The sequence below is a fragment of the Stegostoma tigrinum genome, chromosome 8 (genome assembly GCF_030684315.1).
Source record: "Stegostoma tigrinum isolate sSteTig4 chromosome 8, sSteTig4.hap1, whole genome shotgun sequence".
Taxonomy (NCBI): Eukaryota; Metazoa; Chordata; class Chondrichthyes; order Orectolobiformes; family Stegostomatidae; genus Stegostoma; species Stegostoma tigrinum.
Genome location: NC_081361.1, coordinates 45,433,309 through 45,453,393, shown reverse-complemented (window position 1 = coordinate 45,453,393; position 20,085 = coordinate 45,433,309). Strand labels below are relative to the sequence as shown.

General features: G+C 42.4%; 1 protein-coding gene across 1 annotated transcript in view; it reads right to left on the bottom strand.

Moving 5' to 3' along the window:
- Positions 1-20,085, bottom strand: part of LOC125456316 (laminin subunit gamma-1-like) — a 67,343-nt gene that overhangs the window by 26,175 nt on the left and 21,083 nt on the right. Inside the window, exons 3-12 of the mRNA XM_048539346.2 lie at positions 18,230-18,350; positions 16,487-16,585; positions 15,217-15,353; positions 12,902-13,024; positions 9,626-9,815; positions 9,020-9,132; positions 7,565-7,786; positions 3,404-3,571; positions 1,615-1,848; positions 375-550 (exon numbers count right to left, since the gene is read on the bottom strand). Of these exons, the coding sequence (XP_048395303.2) occupies positions 375-550; positions 1,615-1,848; positions 3,404-3,571; positions 7,565-7,786; positions 9,020-9,132; positions 9,626-9,815; positions 12,902-13,024; positions 15,217-15,353; positions 16,487-16,585; positions 18,230-18,350 (1,583 nt within the window). The remainder of the gene's footprint in view (positions 1-374; positions 551-1,614; positions 1,849-3,403; positions 3,572-7,564; positions 7,787-9,019; positions 9,133-9,625; positions 9,816-12,901; positions 13,025-15,216; positions 15,354-16,486; positions 16,586-18,229; positions 18,351-20,085) is intronic.

Genomic DNA, 20,085 nt, shown 5'->3' with positions numbered 1-20,085 from the left:
CCATGACCTAACTGAATGGTGAAGCAGGCTCAAGTGGCTGAATGGCTTACTCTTGTTCCCATGTTCCTACATGACTCATTACCAAACAATTCCTCTTTGTTGAGACTTTCACTACATGTTTTCCTATTTGATGCTTTCAGACTAAAAAGGAAACTGGTAAAGAAAAAGTACAGAGGTTCCATGCTTTCATCAGGTCCGAATACTCAGGCTGATTCTCTTTTGTTTATTCAGATTTTGGCCCCAGCATATGTTAATGCGATCATTTGGGATTGCTATAAAAATAGACATAAATTTTGTGAGGAAATTCTGCTCTTACAATTTCAAAACAAAGACCAAGATAGCTTTCCCTTAGCCAGAGGGTATCAGGTACCTACCTTGCTTTTTACTGCTTGATAGCATCTTGGGCATTCCTGGCAGCCTGTGGTGCTATTGTAATAGGTATCCCCTGCACACTGGTTACACTTAGCTCCAAAGACTCCTGACTTGCAATCACATGTTCCATCATCCCTGCACTGTAAGGACCAAGAACCGCTTGGGTCACAGTTACAAGCTGTAAAAATAATATAATCATAACATGAAAATGTACAGCAGGTCTCAGGTTCTTTCATCTCATGATTGTTGCTTAAGTATTGAAACACATTAATCCTTACAAGCAATTCCAGTCTAAGCATCAAATTTCATTCTAGGAAAGATCATTGGACCCATAACGTTAACTCTGCTTTGTCTTCTCAGATGCTGCCAGATCTGCTGAGTTTCTCCAGCAGTTTCTGTTTTTGTGTGAGATTTCTAGCATCCGCAGTTCTTTGTTTTATTTAAACATCAAATCTATTTCTGAGCAGGAGTTCGGGTAGAATTGGGCCTGCACTTTATTGCACAGTTTACTTGAATTCAGGTGGGAGAGCAGCAGAAAAGGTTTGGATGAACTTTTGTTGTTGAGACCGACACTGTTTCATTGCTCTCTCCTTGGTCTTTCTCTTTGCTCATTCCCCACCTCAAATCAAATACCAGGCAACCTCATCAGATTTTCAAACAATTTGAAGTTACCACGACTTCATTGGGCCACCATGTGGAAGGGAGCGGTGACCCTATTGAAGTGATACAAGTGAACACACAATAGGGGAACAGAAGATTTTGCAGCAGCTATATCTTCTTGTTGCTACATGTTGCCCCAGACCAAACTGTCATCATTAATTTAACAGTGAAAACCTGCAACTTTGTGGATATCTACAAAACTGATTTATATCTTTTTTCCTTCCTTGTTTGGAGCTGCAGCAGAAGTCCCATTACAATGCTGTTGGGATTGCGCAACCAGGAACTAAAGGCTTCTATCTCAGCAATGAAAATCCATTGGGACAGCTACAATTCCCAGGGTGAGGAATCCCAAAGCAGCAAACCAGAAAATAATTCTTACTCAGTGTCTCTAAAATACTTTTAATGTAAGCAAAACTAAATTTGTATTTTAGAAACCATTGATAAACATTGAGGACAAATTACAATCTTCTATAATATTGAACTGGATTTGCTTTTTGCAGATTACCTGCGATGAAACTGTAAACTTTATACCATGGAATTTGTCTACATATAGGATATGTGAAGTTCAAAGACAATTCTTACGTTTGCACTTTTCAGCAGGATTGGAGGCAAGTGCATTTCCATAAAAGCCATCTTTGCATCTCTCACAGTGATGTCCTGCAGTATTGTACAGACACCCGCGACATTCCCCAGTCCACCGATCACAATTACTAACTGAATTGGGATCCACATTGTTGTTACATTGGCAAGGTTGACAGGATCTACCAGTCTGTGGGTTACCAAAGTATCCCTCCTCACACATTTCACACCGGTTACCTAGGGAATTTTTATAATAACGTCAAGGAATAGAAGAAACATGCATTAGAGTCTCAAAGTTTACATTAAATAAACAGAAAGCAAATTTCATCAAATTGGTGATATTTTTTCTCATACTGATATACCCTGTCATGTTCAAAAACTAAATGTGAAAACCGGAGAGGCTAATTATTCAGCAAATTGTATAACTAGGTGTCCACTGGAAAAGGGTGTAGTTTGCCAGAATTCAACTTAACAGGAAATGTGGTGTTATGTTTGAATTCTGTGCAGCAATAATGAGAGGAAAAAATTTACTGTGCTAAATTCTGATGAATTTTGATTGGGCAAGGCCTTTTAAGATATCACCAAAACTCAGATAAAGTTAGTTGGTCAAGATCGGAGAGGAAGAGAAGCTAATGGATAGCAAGATACTATGGTTCTTCACACAGGAATGCATGTGATAGTACCTCTTAGACTGAAAAGTCTGAATTCATAATGAACAAAAACATGGCTGGAAAATTTGTTATACTGCTGGAAAAATATCCACTCAGAAATGCCTCATTGTGAAAGGCAGTTCTGAGATCAAAAGTTCCCAGGAAGAAAAAGGAACATGAGTAAGCTCATGGAAGCTAAGAATCACCTTGAACTGGTTCCAGGAAAATAGAATATCTGCACAAAGCAGATGTAAAGTATATTTGTCAAGTGTGTTTTCAGCTGTGTGTAAAGGAGAAGGGGCGTGTTCAGATTTGTGGTTTAAGGTATGAACTGCCTATAAAGATACTAATTCTTCTTTACAATAAAAATCTTAAGCTGTGATATCTTGGGTGATATCATCCTTTCAGCTACTAACTGGGTTTTCACATTTCTTTTCATAAAGTTTTTTTGCACAACGTTATAACATTTAAAAACGTTCTGGGGTATCTTGAACATATGAAAAGTGCTTGGTGAACACTACCACATATTATTTCACTAGATGACAGAGTTAGTATATTTAGTTAGTATATTTACTCAAATTTGCAGTATGCTTTTACATTTAATAGGCCACATGGGGCTACATTATAAATAGTTTCAGACATGATATTGTTAATTCAATATCTTCCATAATGAAAAGAATACTTGATGAATCATAGAAGTTGGAGGAGAATTAAGTCTCCAAAATATGACTTTATGAGGAATTTATAACATTTATAACAATGATTTCCAACATCCTGTAGCTATAGCAAAAACATTGCAGGTTACAAATTAAGCATTGTGTAGGTTAATTCACTGTGCAGAAGATGAAATACAATGAATCAAGACTTATAGTTGTGCAATGAGGCATCTTCTCAAGTAAAGTTTTATTTCAATTTTATTCTGATGTATTTCCAGGGATGCAGGTCATTGGAATGTGGATAATGAAGCTATACTGTACAGTTTTCAATGATGGATGCATTTTCCACAAGTACTCACAAATTTAAACAATTCCAGTAAAAACTGAAAGAGTTAGTTCTAAGTATAAAGCTGCTGAACAGGCCTGTTTCATGTAAAAGTGACAGTGTTGTTTCTTTCCGTTAGTATTATTGCACCCAAGGCTTACCCATTGTTTTTGCTGGACAGCCCACACACAACACCTCTGTTGTTCCCGGTGTCACAGTGCACCCTGCACCTCCTGGACAAGGACAAAGCCTACAGCCTCTTGGTTCAGTAGAATCAGGGTAATAACCATGTGGGCAATTCCTGGGAGGGTCATTGGAGAAGCAGGAACCTGATGAACAACATAGAAGATCACTTTATTAGTATCATGCTCACTCAACACACAGAGATCCAGTTTTTGAAGAATCTACTGATATTGAGCCAACTACCAGTTAGAAGCTTTCAAATGTCCACTGTTCTAAGGGCAATGTTGTTTTTACTGAACTCTAACTTTGCACAAAACTTGTGAATTTTATGCTGTGCTCTCTGGAATTATGTTCATTATCCACTATAAATACTTACTTATCTCCACCTCACATACAATTATATGTTGAACAATGGTATCTCCAATCATCTCAAGTTACTCAATCTCCTGAGATAATGGGAAATGCAGATGCTGGAGAATTCCAAGATAACCAAGTATGAAGCTGGACGAACACAGCAGGCCAAGCAGCATCTCAGGAGCACAAAAGCTGACGTTTCGGGCCTAGACCCTTCATCAGAGACGGGGATGGGATGAGGGTTCTGGAATAAATAGGGAGAGAGGGGGAGGCGGACCGAAGATGGATAAAGGAGAAGATAGATGGAGAGGAGAGTATACGTGGGGAGGTGGGGAGGTGATAGGTCAGTCCAGGGAGGACGGGCAGGTAAAGGAGGCGGGATGAGGTGGTAGGTGAGAAATGGAGGAACGGCTTGAGGTGGGAGGAGGGGATAGGTGAGAGGAAGAACAGGTTAGGGAGGCAGGGACAAGCTGGGCTGGTTTTGTGATGCAGTGGGGACAGGGGACGAGCTGGGCTGGTTTTGGGATGCAGTGGGGAAGGGGGAGATTTTGAAGCTTCTGAAATCCACATTGATACTATTGGGCTGCAGGGTTCCCAAGCGGAGTATGAGTTGCTGTTCCTGCAACCTTCGGGTGGCATCATTGTGGCACTGCAGGAGGCCCCAGGATGGACATGTCATCTGAGGAATGGGAGAGGGAGTTAAAATGGTTTGCGACTGGGAGGTGCAATTGTTTATTGCAAACCGAGCGGAGGTGTTCTGCAAAGCGGTCGCCAAGCCTCCGCTTGGTTTCCCCAATGTAGAGGAAGCCACACCGGGTACAGTGGATACAGTATACTACATGGGCAGATGTGCAGGTGAACATCTGCTTAATATGGAAAGTCATCTTGGGGCCTGGGATGGGGGTGAGGTAGGAGGTGTGGGGCAGGTGAAGCACTTCCTCCGGTTGCAGGGGAAGGTGCCGGGTGTGTTGGGGTTGGAGGGGAGTGTGGAGCGGACAAGTGAGTCACTGAGAGAGTGGTCTCTCCGTTTGGCAGACAAGGGTGGGGATGGAAAAATGTCTTGGGTGGTGGTGTTGGATTGTAGATGGCGGAAGTATCAGGGGATGATGTGTTGTATCTGGAGGTTGGTGGGGTGGTATGTGAGAACGAGGGGGATTCTTTTGGGGCAATTGTTGCGGGGGCAGATGCCAAAAGAACAGTCCCTCTTCCGCACCTACACTGGCCCCAAACCCCACCTCTTACTCCGTTACATTGATGACTGTAACGGCGCCGCATCTTGCTGCCAAGAGGAGCTTGAACAGTTCATCCACTTCACCAACACCTTCCACCCCAACCTCAAATTTACCTGGGCCATCTCCAACACATCCCTCACCTTCCTGGACCTCTCTGTCTCCATCTCTGGCAACCAGCTAGAAACTGATGTCCATTTCAAGTCCACCGACTAGTACAGTTACCTAGAATACACCTCCTCCCACCTACACCCTGCCAAAATTCCATTCCCTATTCCCAATTCCTCCGCCTCCGCCGCATCTGCTCCCAGGATGAGGCATTCCACTCCCGCACATTCCAGATGTCCGTGTTCTTCAAGGACCACAACTTTCCCCCTGCAGTGGTCGAGAACGCCCTTGACCACGTCTCCCGCATTTCCCGCAACACATCCCTCACACCCCGCCTCCTCCACAACCGCCCCCAGAGGATCCCCCTCGTCCTCACATACCACCCCACCAACCTCCGGATACTACGCATCATCCTCCGATACTTCCGCCATCTACAGTCCGACCCCACCACCCAAGACATTTTTCCATCCCCACCCTTGTCTGCCAAACGGAGAGACCACTCTCTCAGTGACTCACTTGTCCACTCCACACTCCCCTTCAACCCCACCACACCCAGCAACTTCCCCTGCAACCGCAGGAAGTGCTATACTTGCCCCCACACCTACTCCCTCACCCCCATCCCAGGCCCCAAGATGACTTTCCACATTAAGCAGATGTTCACCTGCACATCTGCCCATGTAGTATACTGTATCCACTGTACCCGGTGTGGCTTCGTCTACATTGGGGAAACCGAGCGGAAGACTGGGGACCGCTTTGCAGAACACCTCCGCTCGGTTCGCAATAAACAACTGCACCTCCCAGTTGCGAACCAGTTTAACTCCCCCTCCCATTCCTCAGACGACATGTCCATCCTGGGGCCTCCTGCAGTGCCACAATGATGCCACCCAAAGTTTGCAGGAACAGCAACTCATATTCCGCTTGGGAACCCTGCAGCCCAATGGTATCAATGTGGACTTCACCAGCTTCAAAATCTCCCCCTTCCCCCACCGCATCCCAAAACCAGCCCAGCTCCTCCCCTCCCCCACTGCATCACAAAACCAGCTCAGCATGTCCCCGCCTCCCTAACCTGTTCTTCGTCTCACCTATCCCCTCCTCCCACCTCAAGCCGTTCCTCCATTTCCCACCTACCAACCTCATCCCACCCCCTTGACCTGTCCCTCTTCCCCGGACTAACCTATCCCCCCCCCCACCTCCCCACCTATACTCTTCTCTCCACCTATCTTCTCCTCTATCCATCTTCGGTCCGCCTCCCCCTCTCTCCCTACTTATTTCAGAACCCTCTCCCCATCCCCCTTTTCTGATGAAGGGTCTAGGCCCGAAACATCAGCTTTTGTGCTCCTGAGATGCTGCTTGGCCTGCTGTGTTCATCCAGCTCCATACTTTGTTATCTTTACTCAATTTCCTGCATAGGTTTAGCATTTTGCACTTTTCTTATAACTAATGGTGGAATTAAATAAGGGCTGCAGGAAGGTCCAATGCTCACCACTGAAGTTGGCAGCACTCCCACTGAACCAAGCTGGGAGCCCGAGAAGATTCTTGGTTGGCAACGGGAACTCCAATGCCAGGACTCCTGGCTCCATGGGAGATATTGAATTCCAGGACATCCCCTGGTATGGTCGAAGTCCTGTCATCAAGTACTGCCAGCTAATTGGAGGCTTACAAATTTCCATTACATAGGGGCCAACTGCAAGTGGTGACTGGGGCTTCACCACTCATTAAATCCCTGGAGAAGGGTAAGTGGGGGTATGATGGGAGTCACAGTGAGAAAATCACCAGCAGGTGGTTAAGTAGGTTAGAAGAAAGGGCAGGACAGAAGCTCTCAGTGGGTTCTCTCGTTCTAAATTCTAGGCCTGTCGTTCAGACACTATGTTCCCATGATGAAAGGAACCCAGTTACACTTTTCTTGCCAGTCTTCCTACCTGGTGAGTCCATTGACCTGTTGAATTCAGTGGAGAATGAGGGTCTTGAATAGGCATCGTTTGGCGCTTGGGTAAGAAGGCCATCCTCAAACTCTTCCACGCCAGATTTAAATTTTCATTCGAATTTAATTAATTTTAGTTTCTACTTCTTCATTGCTTGTTCATGGATATGGGTGGATGTTTACTGGAGGAGCCACCATTTATTGCCCCATACTTACTTGGCTCCTAAAACATTCACTTCGCCGACCTCACAATTATATCCGGAAGATACAGCTTTCAACAAATGATAGGTAAACAATTTCACTTGATGCTTGAATAATGCTTGTAAAAATTGCCAAACTGTAAACTGCTTTTTTAGTACAGAGGTAAATCTTGAGATCTAATTGGATATGGCATTTCATCTAAATTTTTTTCCATTATTATTTAAACTGCCTCCATTTTCACCCAGCATGCCACAAACCTTGCTACATTGTTGATCCCAACCTGACGTCTCAAGCCATAATCTGAGCTAACATAATGACAAACTCACCAGTTTCTGGGTCACAGGTGCCACTAGAGCTTTGACAGGCACATGGCACACACTTGCTAAAACTTCCAAGTTTGCGTCTTTGCCTTGTGAAGCCTCTTGCACATTTCTCACAGAATCGTCCCTCATAACCTGTTGGACATGTACATTTCTCCACCCACTGAGCAGGACTTCCAGTACCAGGTCGGGCTGTCTGGAGAGACACATTATCGATGTGTCCAGCACCTTTAATACAAAGCATCAAGGTTAAGTCCAGTGTCATGTTACTAAACTGCTGTCTCATTCACTACTGTAACAATAGGAAAAAATAACAAAATTCCATACTTGCTGACTGTAAACTAAATGTCACTTCATTACAATGGTCATATTCATTCAATCCTTTACTCTGCTGTATCTAATGTATCTATAACCAAAAGCAGTTTAAAAATGTCCACCTGTTTAACTGTAGAATAGAATTCAGGGATGCAAAGTATAAGAAAATTTCAAGCCATACTGATGATCGGCCCCAAATAGACAAATTTTCTTTTTCCCATTATACCCATAGACTAGACCCAAAGTGCATTTCACACACAATGGTCTAGAGATGCCTGTATTTTGAGGTTTGTACCTACCACAAGGCCCTAAAAGAGAGACATGCCTGGTAAAGCTGGCAAAAATTAACAGCTGGAAATGCTGCAAGTTAGCAGATCTTTGTGATCTGAGAACTTAACAAACAATGGAACTTGTTTTTAATGGCTTCATTTTCAGATATCACTCATCCCTGTTCAGCACCACCAGCCTGAACCCAACTGAATATAAAGCCTAAGGCCTGTGACTGAAAGTTAATTCAAACAGATCCCCACTGCCTTTAGTATCTTTTGAGCAAGACACAGAAATATTCACACAAGTTTGGATGAAAAACATTTGCACCATTTGAGGCAGTAACAACTGAGCTGGAGTGGTAATGTAGTCCGAATAACTCCTGTTCCTTTACCAAATGAAGTCTGGGGCATTACGTTGCGGCAATGATATGGAAATTCTATAATGACATTCTGAAGTCTTCATTTAGGAATTTTATACTTTTTTTTGTCCAGGGAGAAGCTCGCCTAGGACCGTCACACCTGGTATAACTGAATAAAAACAGCATAGCCTCCTTTGAAAGCAAGTGGACATCCAAGACAGGGAATAAAGGCTAAAATGGAGAAATTCCAAGCCTGCAATTAGTCCAAAAATCAATCATTTATCATATTCTGTCATATTTGCATCAGAACCTTCAGGACACAGATAGGCCTGAGCAGTCACCTACATACCAAACAGAAGCTATGGAATACTTCAGATGATGAACATGGTCAACTTCACTTGAAAGGTGAGCAAGAGAAATATTTCTTCCCCTTTTATCTTATGTTTCTCAGCCTATTTCTTGCTCCATTTCATTTATCTTCTATAAGCTTGGATAAAGTGTATTCTCAGAATGCTTACTTTGCCTGTTATATGAACCACGGATTTTGATGGCCTTGAGGTTGCTGAGCACTCTCTGGAAGTCATAGGAAGTTAAGAATGGTTTCCATCCATACTCCAAACCTTCATGGAGTCTATAAGGCAAAACAGGATTGTTAACATTTTCCCTTCAACCTCCACGGTGCTAATAAACAAAATCAAAATACTCTACCACTAAGAGTCAGTTAGGCAGTTATGTGATACAGTTTGTGTTAATGTGAAGCATTTATCTTGCAGTGCATCATGGGGGTAGGTCTGTCAATAACTAGTTAAATAAGATACTCAATTTATTCAAGTATTTTCTCAAAGCCTATGATAAAGTTGGCTTTTTGGAAAGATAAATCACTGAAAAGTTAACATATCTTGTTAGACAATAATTTTTGGATGCAATGTTAAAATATTTTCATTTAGTACAGATCATGTATGTGACAAATTTAGCATTCATTGGGAGACATAAATCCTGCACAATGTATCCTGAAGATGGAATGATCAACTGCATTAAATCCTTGTTCAGATCAAAAAATGTGTTCCAATTGCAGGTTAACCAAAACAACGGTCAGTTGAACTCAAAGCATCTATTTTATCTACCTGTAGTTGTATGTCTGCTTTGTCGTAGAAGGGATTGGATTATTTTGTGCATTCACTTGAGTAGTCAGTGTCTGACCATCTCCTTCCAGGATCAGATCTTCTACTGATGGGTAGGCACTATTGCTTTCCACGTAGAATGTGAAGGAAAGGTTCTGTCCGTAGCTCAGCACTTGATTTCCCAGGAACTTGGCTAAAGATGGGAAGAGTTGAACATTAGTAAGGACCATGGACACAACCTATCATCCTTTGAAACACAGTTTATTAATTTGAAACAGACCAAAATATTAGCCCTGTCTTTGGCCAATTACCAAACATCAAAGATAAGTTTATTTTCTTAACAACTTCCTTAATTCTTACAAAAAAGCTGAGACATAGATCAATTATCATGGAATTGAAAAAATTGAAGGGCAATTATGTGACTTACTTAATCATTGGTTTCAAAATTTAGATTGTATAATCATTTTATTAAGTTATTTCTTGCAGTTCTTGTGTGTTTCTCTCATTGAGGTTATGTTGACAAGGAACATAGAGATGTGATAGAGATAATGGGAACTGTACACCTGCATTCCGCATGGAGATGGCCTCAAGGCCCTCCGCTTCTTCCTGTCCCGCAGGCCCGACCAGTCCCCCTCCACCGACACTCTCATCCGCCCAGCTGAACTCGTCCTCACACTCAACAACTTCTCTTTTGACTCCTCCCACTTCCTACAGACTAAGGGGGTGGCCATGGGCACCCGCATGGGCCCCAGCTATGCCTGCCTCTTTGTAGGTTACGTGGAACAGTCCCTCTTCCGCACCTACACAGGCCCCAAACCCCACCTCTTCCTCCGGTACATTGATGACTGTATCGGCGCCGCCTCTTGCTCCCCAGAGGAGCTCGAACAGTTCATCCACTTCACCAACACCTTCCACCCCAACCTTCAGTTCACCTGGGCCATCTCCAGCACATCCCTCACCTTCCTGGACCTCTCAGTCTCCATCTCAGGCAACCAGCTTGTAACTGATGTCCATTTCAAGCCCACCGACTCCCACAGCTACCTAGAATACACCTCCTCCCACCCACCCTCCTGCAAAAATTCCATCCCCTATTCCCAATTCCTCCGCCTCCGCCGCATCTGCTCCCACGACAAGACATTCCACTCCCGCACATCCCAGATGTCCAAGTTCTTTAAGGACCGCAACTTTCCCCCCACGGTGATCGAGAACGCCCTTGACCGCGTCTCCCGCATTTCCCGCGACACATCCCTCACACCCCGCCCCCGCCACAACCGCCCCAAGAGGATCCCCCTCGTTCTCACACACCACCCTACCAACCTCCGGATACAACGCATTATCCTCCGACACTTCCGCCATTTACAATCCGACCCCACCACCCAAGACATTTTTCCATCCCCTCCCCTGTCTGCTTTCCGGAGAGACCACTCTCTCCGTGACTCCCTTGTTCGCTCCACACTGCCCTCCAACGCCACCATACCCGGCACCTTCCCCTGCAACCGCAGGAAATGCTACACTTGTCCCCACACCTCCTCCCTCACCCCCATCCCAGGCCCCAAGATGACATTCCACATCAAGCAGAGGTTCACCTGCACATCTGCCAATGTGGTATACTGCATCCACTGTACCCGGTGCGGCTTCCTCTACATTGGGGAAACCAAGCGGAGGCTTGGGGACCGCTTTGCAGAACACCTCCGCTCAGTTCGCAAAAAACAACTGCACCTCCCAGTCGCAAACCATTTCCACTCCCCCTCCCATTCTCTTGATGACATGTCCATCATGGGCCTCCTGCACTGCCACAATGATGCCACCCGAAGGTTGCAGGAACAGCAACTCATATTCCGCCTGGGAACCCTGCAGCCATATGGTATCAATGTGGACTTCACCAGTTTCAAAATCTCCCCTTCCCCTACTGCATCCCTCAACCAGCCCAGTTCGTCCCCTCCCCCCACTGCACCACACAACCAGCCCAGCTCTTCCCCCCCACCCACTGCATCCCAAAACCAGTCCAACCTGTCTCTGCCTCCCTAACCGGTTCTTCCTCTCACCCATCCCTTCCTCCCACCCCAAGCCGCACCCCCCGCTACCTACTAACCTCATCCCACCTCCTTGACCTGTCCGTCTTCCCTGGACTGACCTATCCCCTCCCTACCTCCCCACCTACACTCTCTCCACCTATCTTCTTTACTCTCCATCTTCGGTCCGCCTCCCCCTCTCTCCCTATTTATTCCAGTTCCCTCCCCCCATCCCCCTCTCTGATGAAGGGTCTAGGCCCGAAACGTCAGCTTTTGTGCTCCTGAGATGCTGCTTGGCCTGCTGTGTTCATCCAGCCTCACATTTTATTATCATAGAGATGTGATAGCTGACCAGAATAATTGTGATTGGACGAACAGAAGGGTGAATAATATCAACAATAAGCACATATTATACTCCCTGGATGTTCCATGGGGTTGCAATGTTGTGGTGATGTCAATGTCCCAGAGCATGAAGATTTTTTAAAAATTGGGAATTGCAGAGGCTAATCATTTTTCAAGACTTATTCATAAATTGCCCAAAGAACTAATTCTGAAAATGAAATGATTTCTATTAAAAACATCAAATCTTACATAAAGTTGTTACAGAGATAGTAGGAACTGCTGATGCTGGAGAACCTGAGATAACATGTTGTGAAGCTGGATGAACAGAGCAGGCCAAGCAGCATCAGAGGAGCAGGAAAGTTTGACGTTTCGGTTCGAGACCCTTCTTCAGAAAATCTGAAGAACGGCCTCGACCCGAAACGTCAAACTTTTCTGCTTCTGTGATGCTGCTTGGCCTGCTCTATTCATCCAACTTCACATCGTGTTATCTCTTACATAAAGTTAATGTTTTCCTGAAGTGAAAACATATGACACAGCATCAGAAGAGATCAGTGTCAGTAATTGAGTCAAATTATTAAATATCATATGTTGTAAATGCTCTAAACGCCTGCTAAATCAACAATTTAACCACATATTCCAAATCTTGATTATAAAGCCATGAGTGCTAAGGTAATGACTTGCAAGCCACCTGTGTCTGTATTAAACAGTAATTTCCCAGTTCTTGAAGAGACTCTGAAATGGGCCAGAAACTGTTGAGTCTGAGACAGACAACACTGAAAGTACACTAATTAAAACCAAATGTTAAATTGCTTTCATATGGACAGGACATCAAAACACATGTGGCCAACTTAACATAAATATGAATGAACTTGGAATACCAAAGTGGTGGGCTAATACGTTAATGCCCATAATTATTTTAACTCACCTGGAGCAACAAAGAATATTGGGTATTCATCTTTGGCTTCAACAACAATGTCACGTGATAATGATGACCTCATCAATGGAAGATCGCCACCCCTCCGATGCTGTGCTTTCCAACCTTCATAATCTGCTCACAAGTACAGATCAATAAAAAAACACAAACCTTCATCTAAGATAACAAAGTGTGAAGCTGGATGAACACAGCAGGCCAAGCAGCATCTCAGGAGCACAAAAGCTGACGTTTCGGGTCTAGACCCTTCTAATCACTTACAATTAGCCCTCTAACTTTGAGAAGAACTCCAAATTAGTTGCAATTAGTAAGTTAAACAATGCTACCTTTAAGCTAGAGGAGGGTATCACTCTCTACGACAGTAATACTCAAATGTGGAGGGAGTTCATATCAAATTCTTTGTTCATTACATAATTTTAATATAACAAAGATGGATTTGATAGTGGTGTGCTATGAATTTTATGTGGTAACTGATAGCAATTGTTAAACAGTACTGTTTACTGGCAAATTGGTTGTGTTGGACTATTGGCAATGAAATGCCTTTTAGCCATGTTGTGGTATATTCATTCATCTTCTAAAATATTTCAATTTGGGGTAACTTTTTTTTAGCAATATTCCAAATAAGGAAATGATATGTTTCAGTTGCAGCAGCTTCATCACAGCTAGTGTTAACAGGTAAAGCACATGCAGACTGAAACGAGATTGAAGTTTTATTAGAGTTCTTTGACGATGTAACAAAGTTTGGATAGGGGGACATTATTAGGTGTGCATTTAGATTTACATAAAGCATTTGATAAGGCGCCACATGAAAAATAAGAGTTCCTGGTGCTGGGATGATATATTAGCATGGATAGAGCATTGGCTCACGAATAGGAAAGTGAGTGTCAGGATAAAATGGAGTGTCACATGGATTAATGCTGGCTCTCAACTACTTTCATGCCATATTAATGAGTTGGATGAAGGGACCAGCAACATTGCAATGAAATTTACTGACAATATAAAGGTAGGTAGGAAAGTAAGTTGTGGGGAGTATACAAAGTCTGCAAAAGTATGCAGTTAGTTGGTGATTGGATCACAACGTTGGCACCTGGAGTATAATGAGGGAATGTGTGAGTATGTCCACTTTGGGAGGAGAAATACAACAGAAGAATATTATTTAAATACAGAGGGATTGCAGAATACTGTGTGCAGATGGACTGAGATCCCTTGTTCATAAATTGCATAATATAAACATGAAACTACAGGAAATAACAGGAAGACATATGGAATATTGGCCTTTATTGCAAGGAGGAATGCAAAACAAACATATGGAAGTCTTGCAACAGCTGAACAGTTCATTGGTGAGACCACACTCAGAGTGCAGTTTTTACGCCCATGCTCAAGAAGCTAATGTATTTGCTTTGGAAGCAGATCAGAACAGGTTCATTAGTCAGATGCCTGGGATGAAAGGTTGTCTTACAAGGTAAAGTTGAGCAGTTTAGAATGATACTCTTCAAAATTTATAAGAAAGAGAGATTATTGAAACATAGGATTCGATGGGATAGATGCAGAAATTCTGCAGATTAATTGTAATAAGTGTCCCGTTTAAGACAGAGATGATGAGGAATTCCTTCTTGCAGAGAATCATTAATCTTTGAAATGTTTTCCATGGATCCAATGGAGGCTGGGAATACTTTTAAAGCTGAGCTAAACTGATTTTTGTTGGGCAATGGAGCCCAAGACTAGGCAGGAAAGGAAAGCTAATGCTACTGTCGGATCTGCCATGATCTTATTGACTGACAGGCAAATGCATTGGGCTGAGTGGCCTACGCCTATTACTAATGATCTTATGAAGGTAACACTGCAACATCGACTTATAATTCGATAACTCCTGTGAAGTAACCTCAGGAAGAAATTAACATGCCCCAAAATGCTCTTTCAGCTCTTAAAGGCTATTACCATCGAGTCATGGGAATATCAGAGCTAGAATGAGTAACAAACAAAAGGGACACTGTTAGTTTTTCTTTTTCTAATAAGGGTGCAGACTCCAATCATAGAATCGAACAACATTATTAATGTTTTTCAAACCCGTCTGGCAATAACATGTTATTCCATGATCTTTACAAACAAATCTTTCCAATGGTTTTTCTAATCAGATTACTAAGCAATTCTTTCCATCCTCAGGTTTAATCGTATGGACTGACACCATCATGAGATTTGGTCTATGTTCTCCTACTGTCAATTTGAATGACATTTGAATTAAATTTTTGGTTGATGGCCCCTCACTTATGAATGAAACCTCAGTTCATTATAGCAAGTTGCTGCTGTACCTGTATCAAAGGTAGAGGTGATGCAAGCCTTCCTGTAACCATCTTCCACCTTGCAGACTGACGAATGTCCAAAGCAGAAACATGCTGAGCACCCCATAGGGTTATCTGGATGGAGGTTGTAATAACCTGACTTGCACCTGTAGAAGGGAATCAATTGAGGAGTTATGATGGTTGTCCCCTGTTTATGCCCAGAGGTTACTGACACAATACTCGGATACAGATCCTTTAAATCATTTTGGGGAGGGCTTCGGGGAAGCAGCTATTCTGATGGTCATCCTACAAACATGACCTTAGAGAGTGATTGTTGACAATCTAAACAATTTGCAGTGTGTCGCAGTCAGGCCTTTTTCAGACCAACAACAGCATTTTTAGCGCAGGTCACGTCTTCTCCATTTTCAAATGGCCAACATTCCAAGGGAGGGAAGGAAAATACTTCAAAGGAACTCATAAACTTTGCTTCGTGCACAGATAATACCAATTGTGTGGGGTCTGCTACCAAGTGAGCAGGAGGATGAAATCATGTCCATCAAGCACCATGTTTTGATTCACAGTGTTTTATTGATGCAGGAAGGAAAAGAAAACAAATTCTGCACCCTAGATCCCACTATCTTTCAGATATCCTGCCACCTGTTCCCAGAAACCCATGTGTTGGGAATCAGCCTGTAAAGCAAATGAAGACCCATAGAAAAAGCTTGCGATCCTAAGTTGGTATTAGCCTTGAACAGAAGGACAGCTTACAGAGATACTGCAGCAATCCTGTTCTTCCTGATACTTACCCATGCCCTTCCCACTCCAGGCAGCTTTATCTACAAACCCAGATTGTCTGCCTATAAAATACAGATGACTCCAGCTGCCAAGTATCGGCCAGGGTGGAGGGCATAATTTATACAGATATGGTCTGGGCAATTAGTATACAAATGTTTTCTTTCAATGTCCTCCATTAAAAATTAAACCTGAATAAACACCCAAAGACACAGTTTGCTTAAACTGGCAATAGCAATTAACTATGAAGGTTATAAATGGTGCTATAGTTTAAAAAAATGCACCTATAGGTGCAAGCTCGCAGAAAGAAGGGCTGAAATTACATAGAATAAGGCACGCTATTGAACAAAGATCATCAGTAACACTAATTAGTTTAAAATACTTCAAGTTCTACCGATATCTAAGTACCTTTGATACATTTATCATTATAACTTCAATCACAGTGTATAAAAGCTATAAACCTGAACCAGACAAGTTAATTTCAATATAGTTGTTACAAAAAACTTACCGGTTACAATTTGTCCCTTCTACATTATATTTACAAGTGCATCTTCCTGTTTCAACATCACAGATATCGGTGACACCAGCCATATTACATGTACATCGTCTGTGAATACCAAATAGAATTTCATAATTAATGGTAAACCGTATACCAAGCAGTGATTCACTTCAGAGGGACATTGAAGCAGAGCAGGTGACAAATATTTTCCCTGTAATTTCTTCCGATCCTGTCTAGAAGGCACTAATACTCTTGGATGTAATTCCATTCTTGCTCTTTCTGCAAGATCACAGAAAATCCATTATAATGAAAATATTCAGCTTATGTCTGTGTGTCTTTTTATTTGCCCTTGTCCAGGCTTGGAGCACACTTAAGATAGTATGGTGAGCTGCCTCTTGACAGCTCAGCAACTCCCTTGCCCATTCAGAGGGCAGTTAAGATTCAACTGCAATGCAATGGATCTGAAGTCACATTAAAGTCAGAACATATTTCTGCCACTAAAGTAAATTATTGAAATAAATCCGTTTTTCAGCAATCTAGTGATTTCTAATAGGTGTTAATGAGTACAATATTTCATTTCAGATTTATTAAACAATTTCATCTAAACTACACCAGCAGCCACAGGCAACTCTAAACTCAAATTTCCAGAACATCAGCCTGGGCCTCTGATTACTAGCTTTGTTCTAACATTGCGCTACCATTCTCCCAAAAGATCTACTTTGTGACATACCAAACATTGTGAAAGGATATGAGCTCCTAGCCATAGTTGGGATTTTACTGGCTGGCTTATGCATACCAAAAACAATGACAGTGCTTTTGTTTTTATTCATTCATGGAATGAGGGCATAACTAGGGCTGGGCCAGCATTTATTGCCCAGAGGTCGGCTAAGAATAAACAACATTGCTGTGGGTCTGGAGCTACATGTAGACCAGACCAGGTTAGGATGGCAGTTTCCTTCCCTGAAGGACAATAATGAGCCAAATGGGTTTTTCTAGCCAGCAACAATGGATTCGTAGTCATTTTATTAGACTCTTAATTCCAGATATTTATTGAATTCAAATTGCACCCCCTGCTATGGTGGGATTCAAACTCAGGTCGCCAGAACATTATCTTGGTCGCTGGATTAACAGTCCAGCAATAGTACCACTAGTTCATTGTCTCCCCTCATTGACTCATTGACTTATTGAATGGCTTGTTTCTGCAACATAACATTTTGTTGAAATGCAGAAGTGAAATTATAAGATAGCTTCAAAGTGTTAAAACATGCAAACAAAACAGACATTTCAATCAAACAGTAGATCCATCAGAAAGTGTTGGGAAAACTCAACAGGTTTGGTGGCATCTGTGGAGAGAGAAACAAGAGTCAATGTTTTGAATTTAATATGGCCCTAATTCAGAACAATTCTCTAGATCTTAAGAACAGCCATTGTGGTCTCAAACTGTAACTCTGTTTGTCTCTCCACAGATGCTGCCAGGCCTGCTGAGTTTCTCCAGCACTTTCTGTTTGTATTTCAGATTTGCAGCATCCACAATATTTTGCCTTTATTAGCGGATCCGTCAGCATCTCTACAGGGAAAGTGCCTGCATGAAAGTACGGAATTGACTAGTAATCAACACCCAAAGCACTAGCCTGCCTTTTCTCTTTCCAATACTGATCTCCCAAAATCTTCTGTTCTTTCCAATACAGTTTATGTAATATGTCATCAATATTAGCTGGGGGAGAAAAGAAAATGCCAGTCAGAAGAACTTACTTGCAACCAGTGCTGGATAATGAATAAAAGCCAGGCTGGCATTTCTCACATTTGTCTCCAATTACACCTTCAGGTTTACACCTACATCGACCGTACTCATCACAACTACTACCAGTTGAACCTAAAAGGCAGAGAATATATCAAAGCAAACAGCATTTTACTGAGGGCACAAAATGCAGTTTATATTCAGTTAACAAAATTAGCCACACTTTTACCTTTTTTACCTTTGTGGGTTAAAGGATTTTAGGATCACAATCCATTTTGATCTTCAGGGCAGTCTCCTCCCTTACAGTATAAATGTTTTCCCATTTACTTTAGTATTTCTTCCAAATTGTTTTGATGAATGCAAGATGAAAAGCTTTGACAGAATGTACCTTTTTTCAGCTATTCTCAAATTCTGTACTGACTAATGGCTACTGAAAACATGCTTTTACATGATCATACATGTACAGATATGAAATAGATTAACTTGGTACTGTATGTAATGGTTATCTAGTTAAATGCAAACTCCCAAATAGAGCCCTTGTATGGGGTTACAGTAAGACAAACATCATTCCTGTTTTTCAATGATGCTGTCCATTGTCAACCTAAAAGAGGAATGGGGAATTAAAAGCCAGTGCCTATAGCCGTTGCCTCGCTCATGCTCACATGAAAATATCCAGTTTCCACAACAAGTAAAACACATTTATACAATTTACACAAATACTTATTCATGCAGTGCCATTTTAAAATCATGTTTCACCGGCTGCACCAATTCTCTGAGAGCACTCAAAAAATGCTGTAATCAACAAGCAGAGGAGTAAAATGCAGGGTGGGCGCTGTTAGACGCAAAATCTTGCAGGGCGTACTTAATGAGTAACTTGTATTGTTGTTACTAAGGAAGAGGAAGCTGACAAAATATTTGTAAAAGCAGAGATGCAATAAGTGGGGTGAAAATTAATAGACAGAATGTACTGGAAAGTTTGGCTATGCTCAGAGTGGATAAGTCACCCAGTGTGGATGGCTTACATTCCAGGCTGTTAGATGAAGTAGGATGAAGATAATTAACATGCTTGTCGTAATCTTGCAATCTTCTCTAGATGGAGGGGACGTACCAGAGATTTGGAGAGTGATGAATATGATACTTTTGTCCAACAAAGCTGTAAGATCTTTTCTAGAAACAGGAATTAACAGGTTTAACAGCAATGCCAGTTAAAATTTTAGAAACAATCGTTGGGAAAAGCACTTGGAGAAATTTGAGCTATTGATTTCCAGCAAAGATTTCTAATGGCAAAGTGCATCCGAATACGTGCAACTTGCATACGACTAATTTACTTGAATTTTTTGAAGAGGTAACAGAGAAGGTCAATGAAAGAATGCAATTGATGATTTTTAATTAGAATTTTAAGGAAATGAGTTAGATGCCTTCAAGGCAGAGATCGACAAATGCTTGATCTCAGAAGGAATCAAGGGCTACAGGGAGAGTGCAGGGAAGTGGAGTTGAAATGACCATCAGCCATGATTTAAATGGCAGGGTGGACTTGATGGACCGAATGGCCTTACTTCCACTCCTATGTCTTATGGTCTTATGGTCTTAAGTGAGTGGCAAAATTCCCCGTAAAAGGCTAACTAGCGATATTGAGGGATCACAGAATAAGAGAGTCAGCGCCACTGTGGGTGTAGCATCCTCCTCCTGTGAAGAGGAGCTTTCCCCTCTTTGCAAAAGAAGAGGATGCTGTCCGGGCCATGGTGACAGAGAAAGAAACTGTCATGAGAAGGGTTCAAAATGAATTTGAAAAGAAGCCTGTGATAGATTGTTGGTACTTAAAGTTGACAAGGCACCAGAATTGGATGAGATGCATACAGAGGATGTGGAA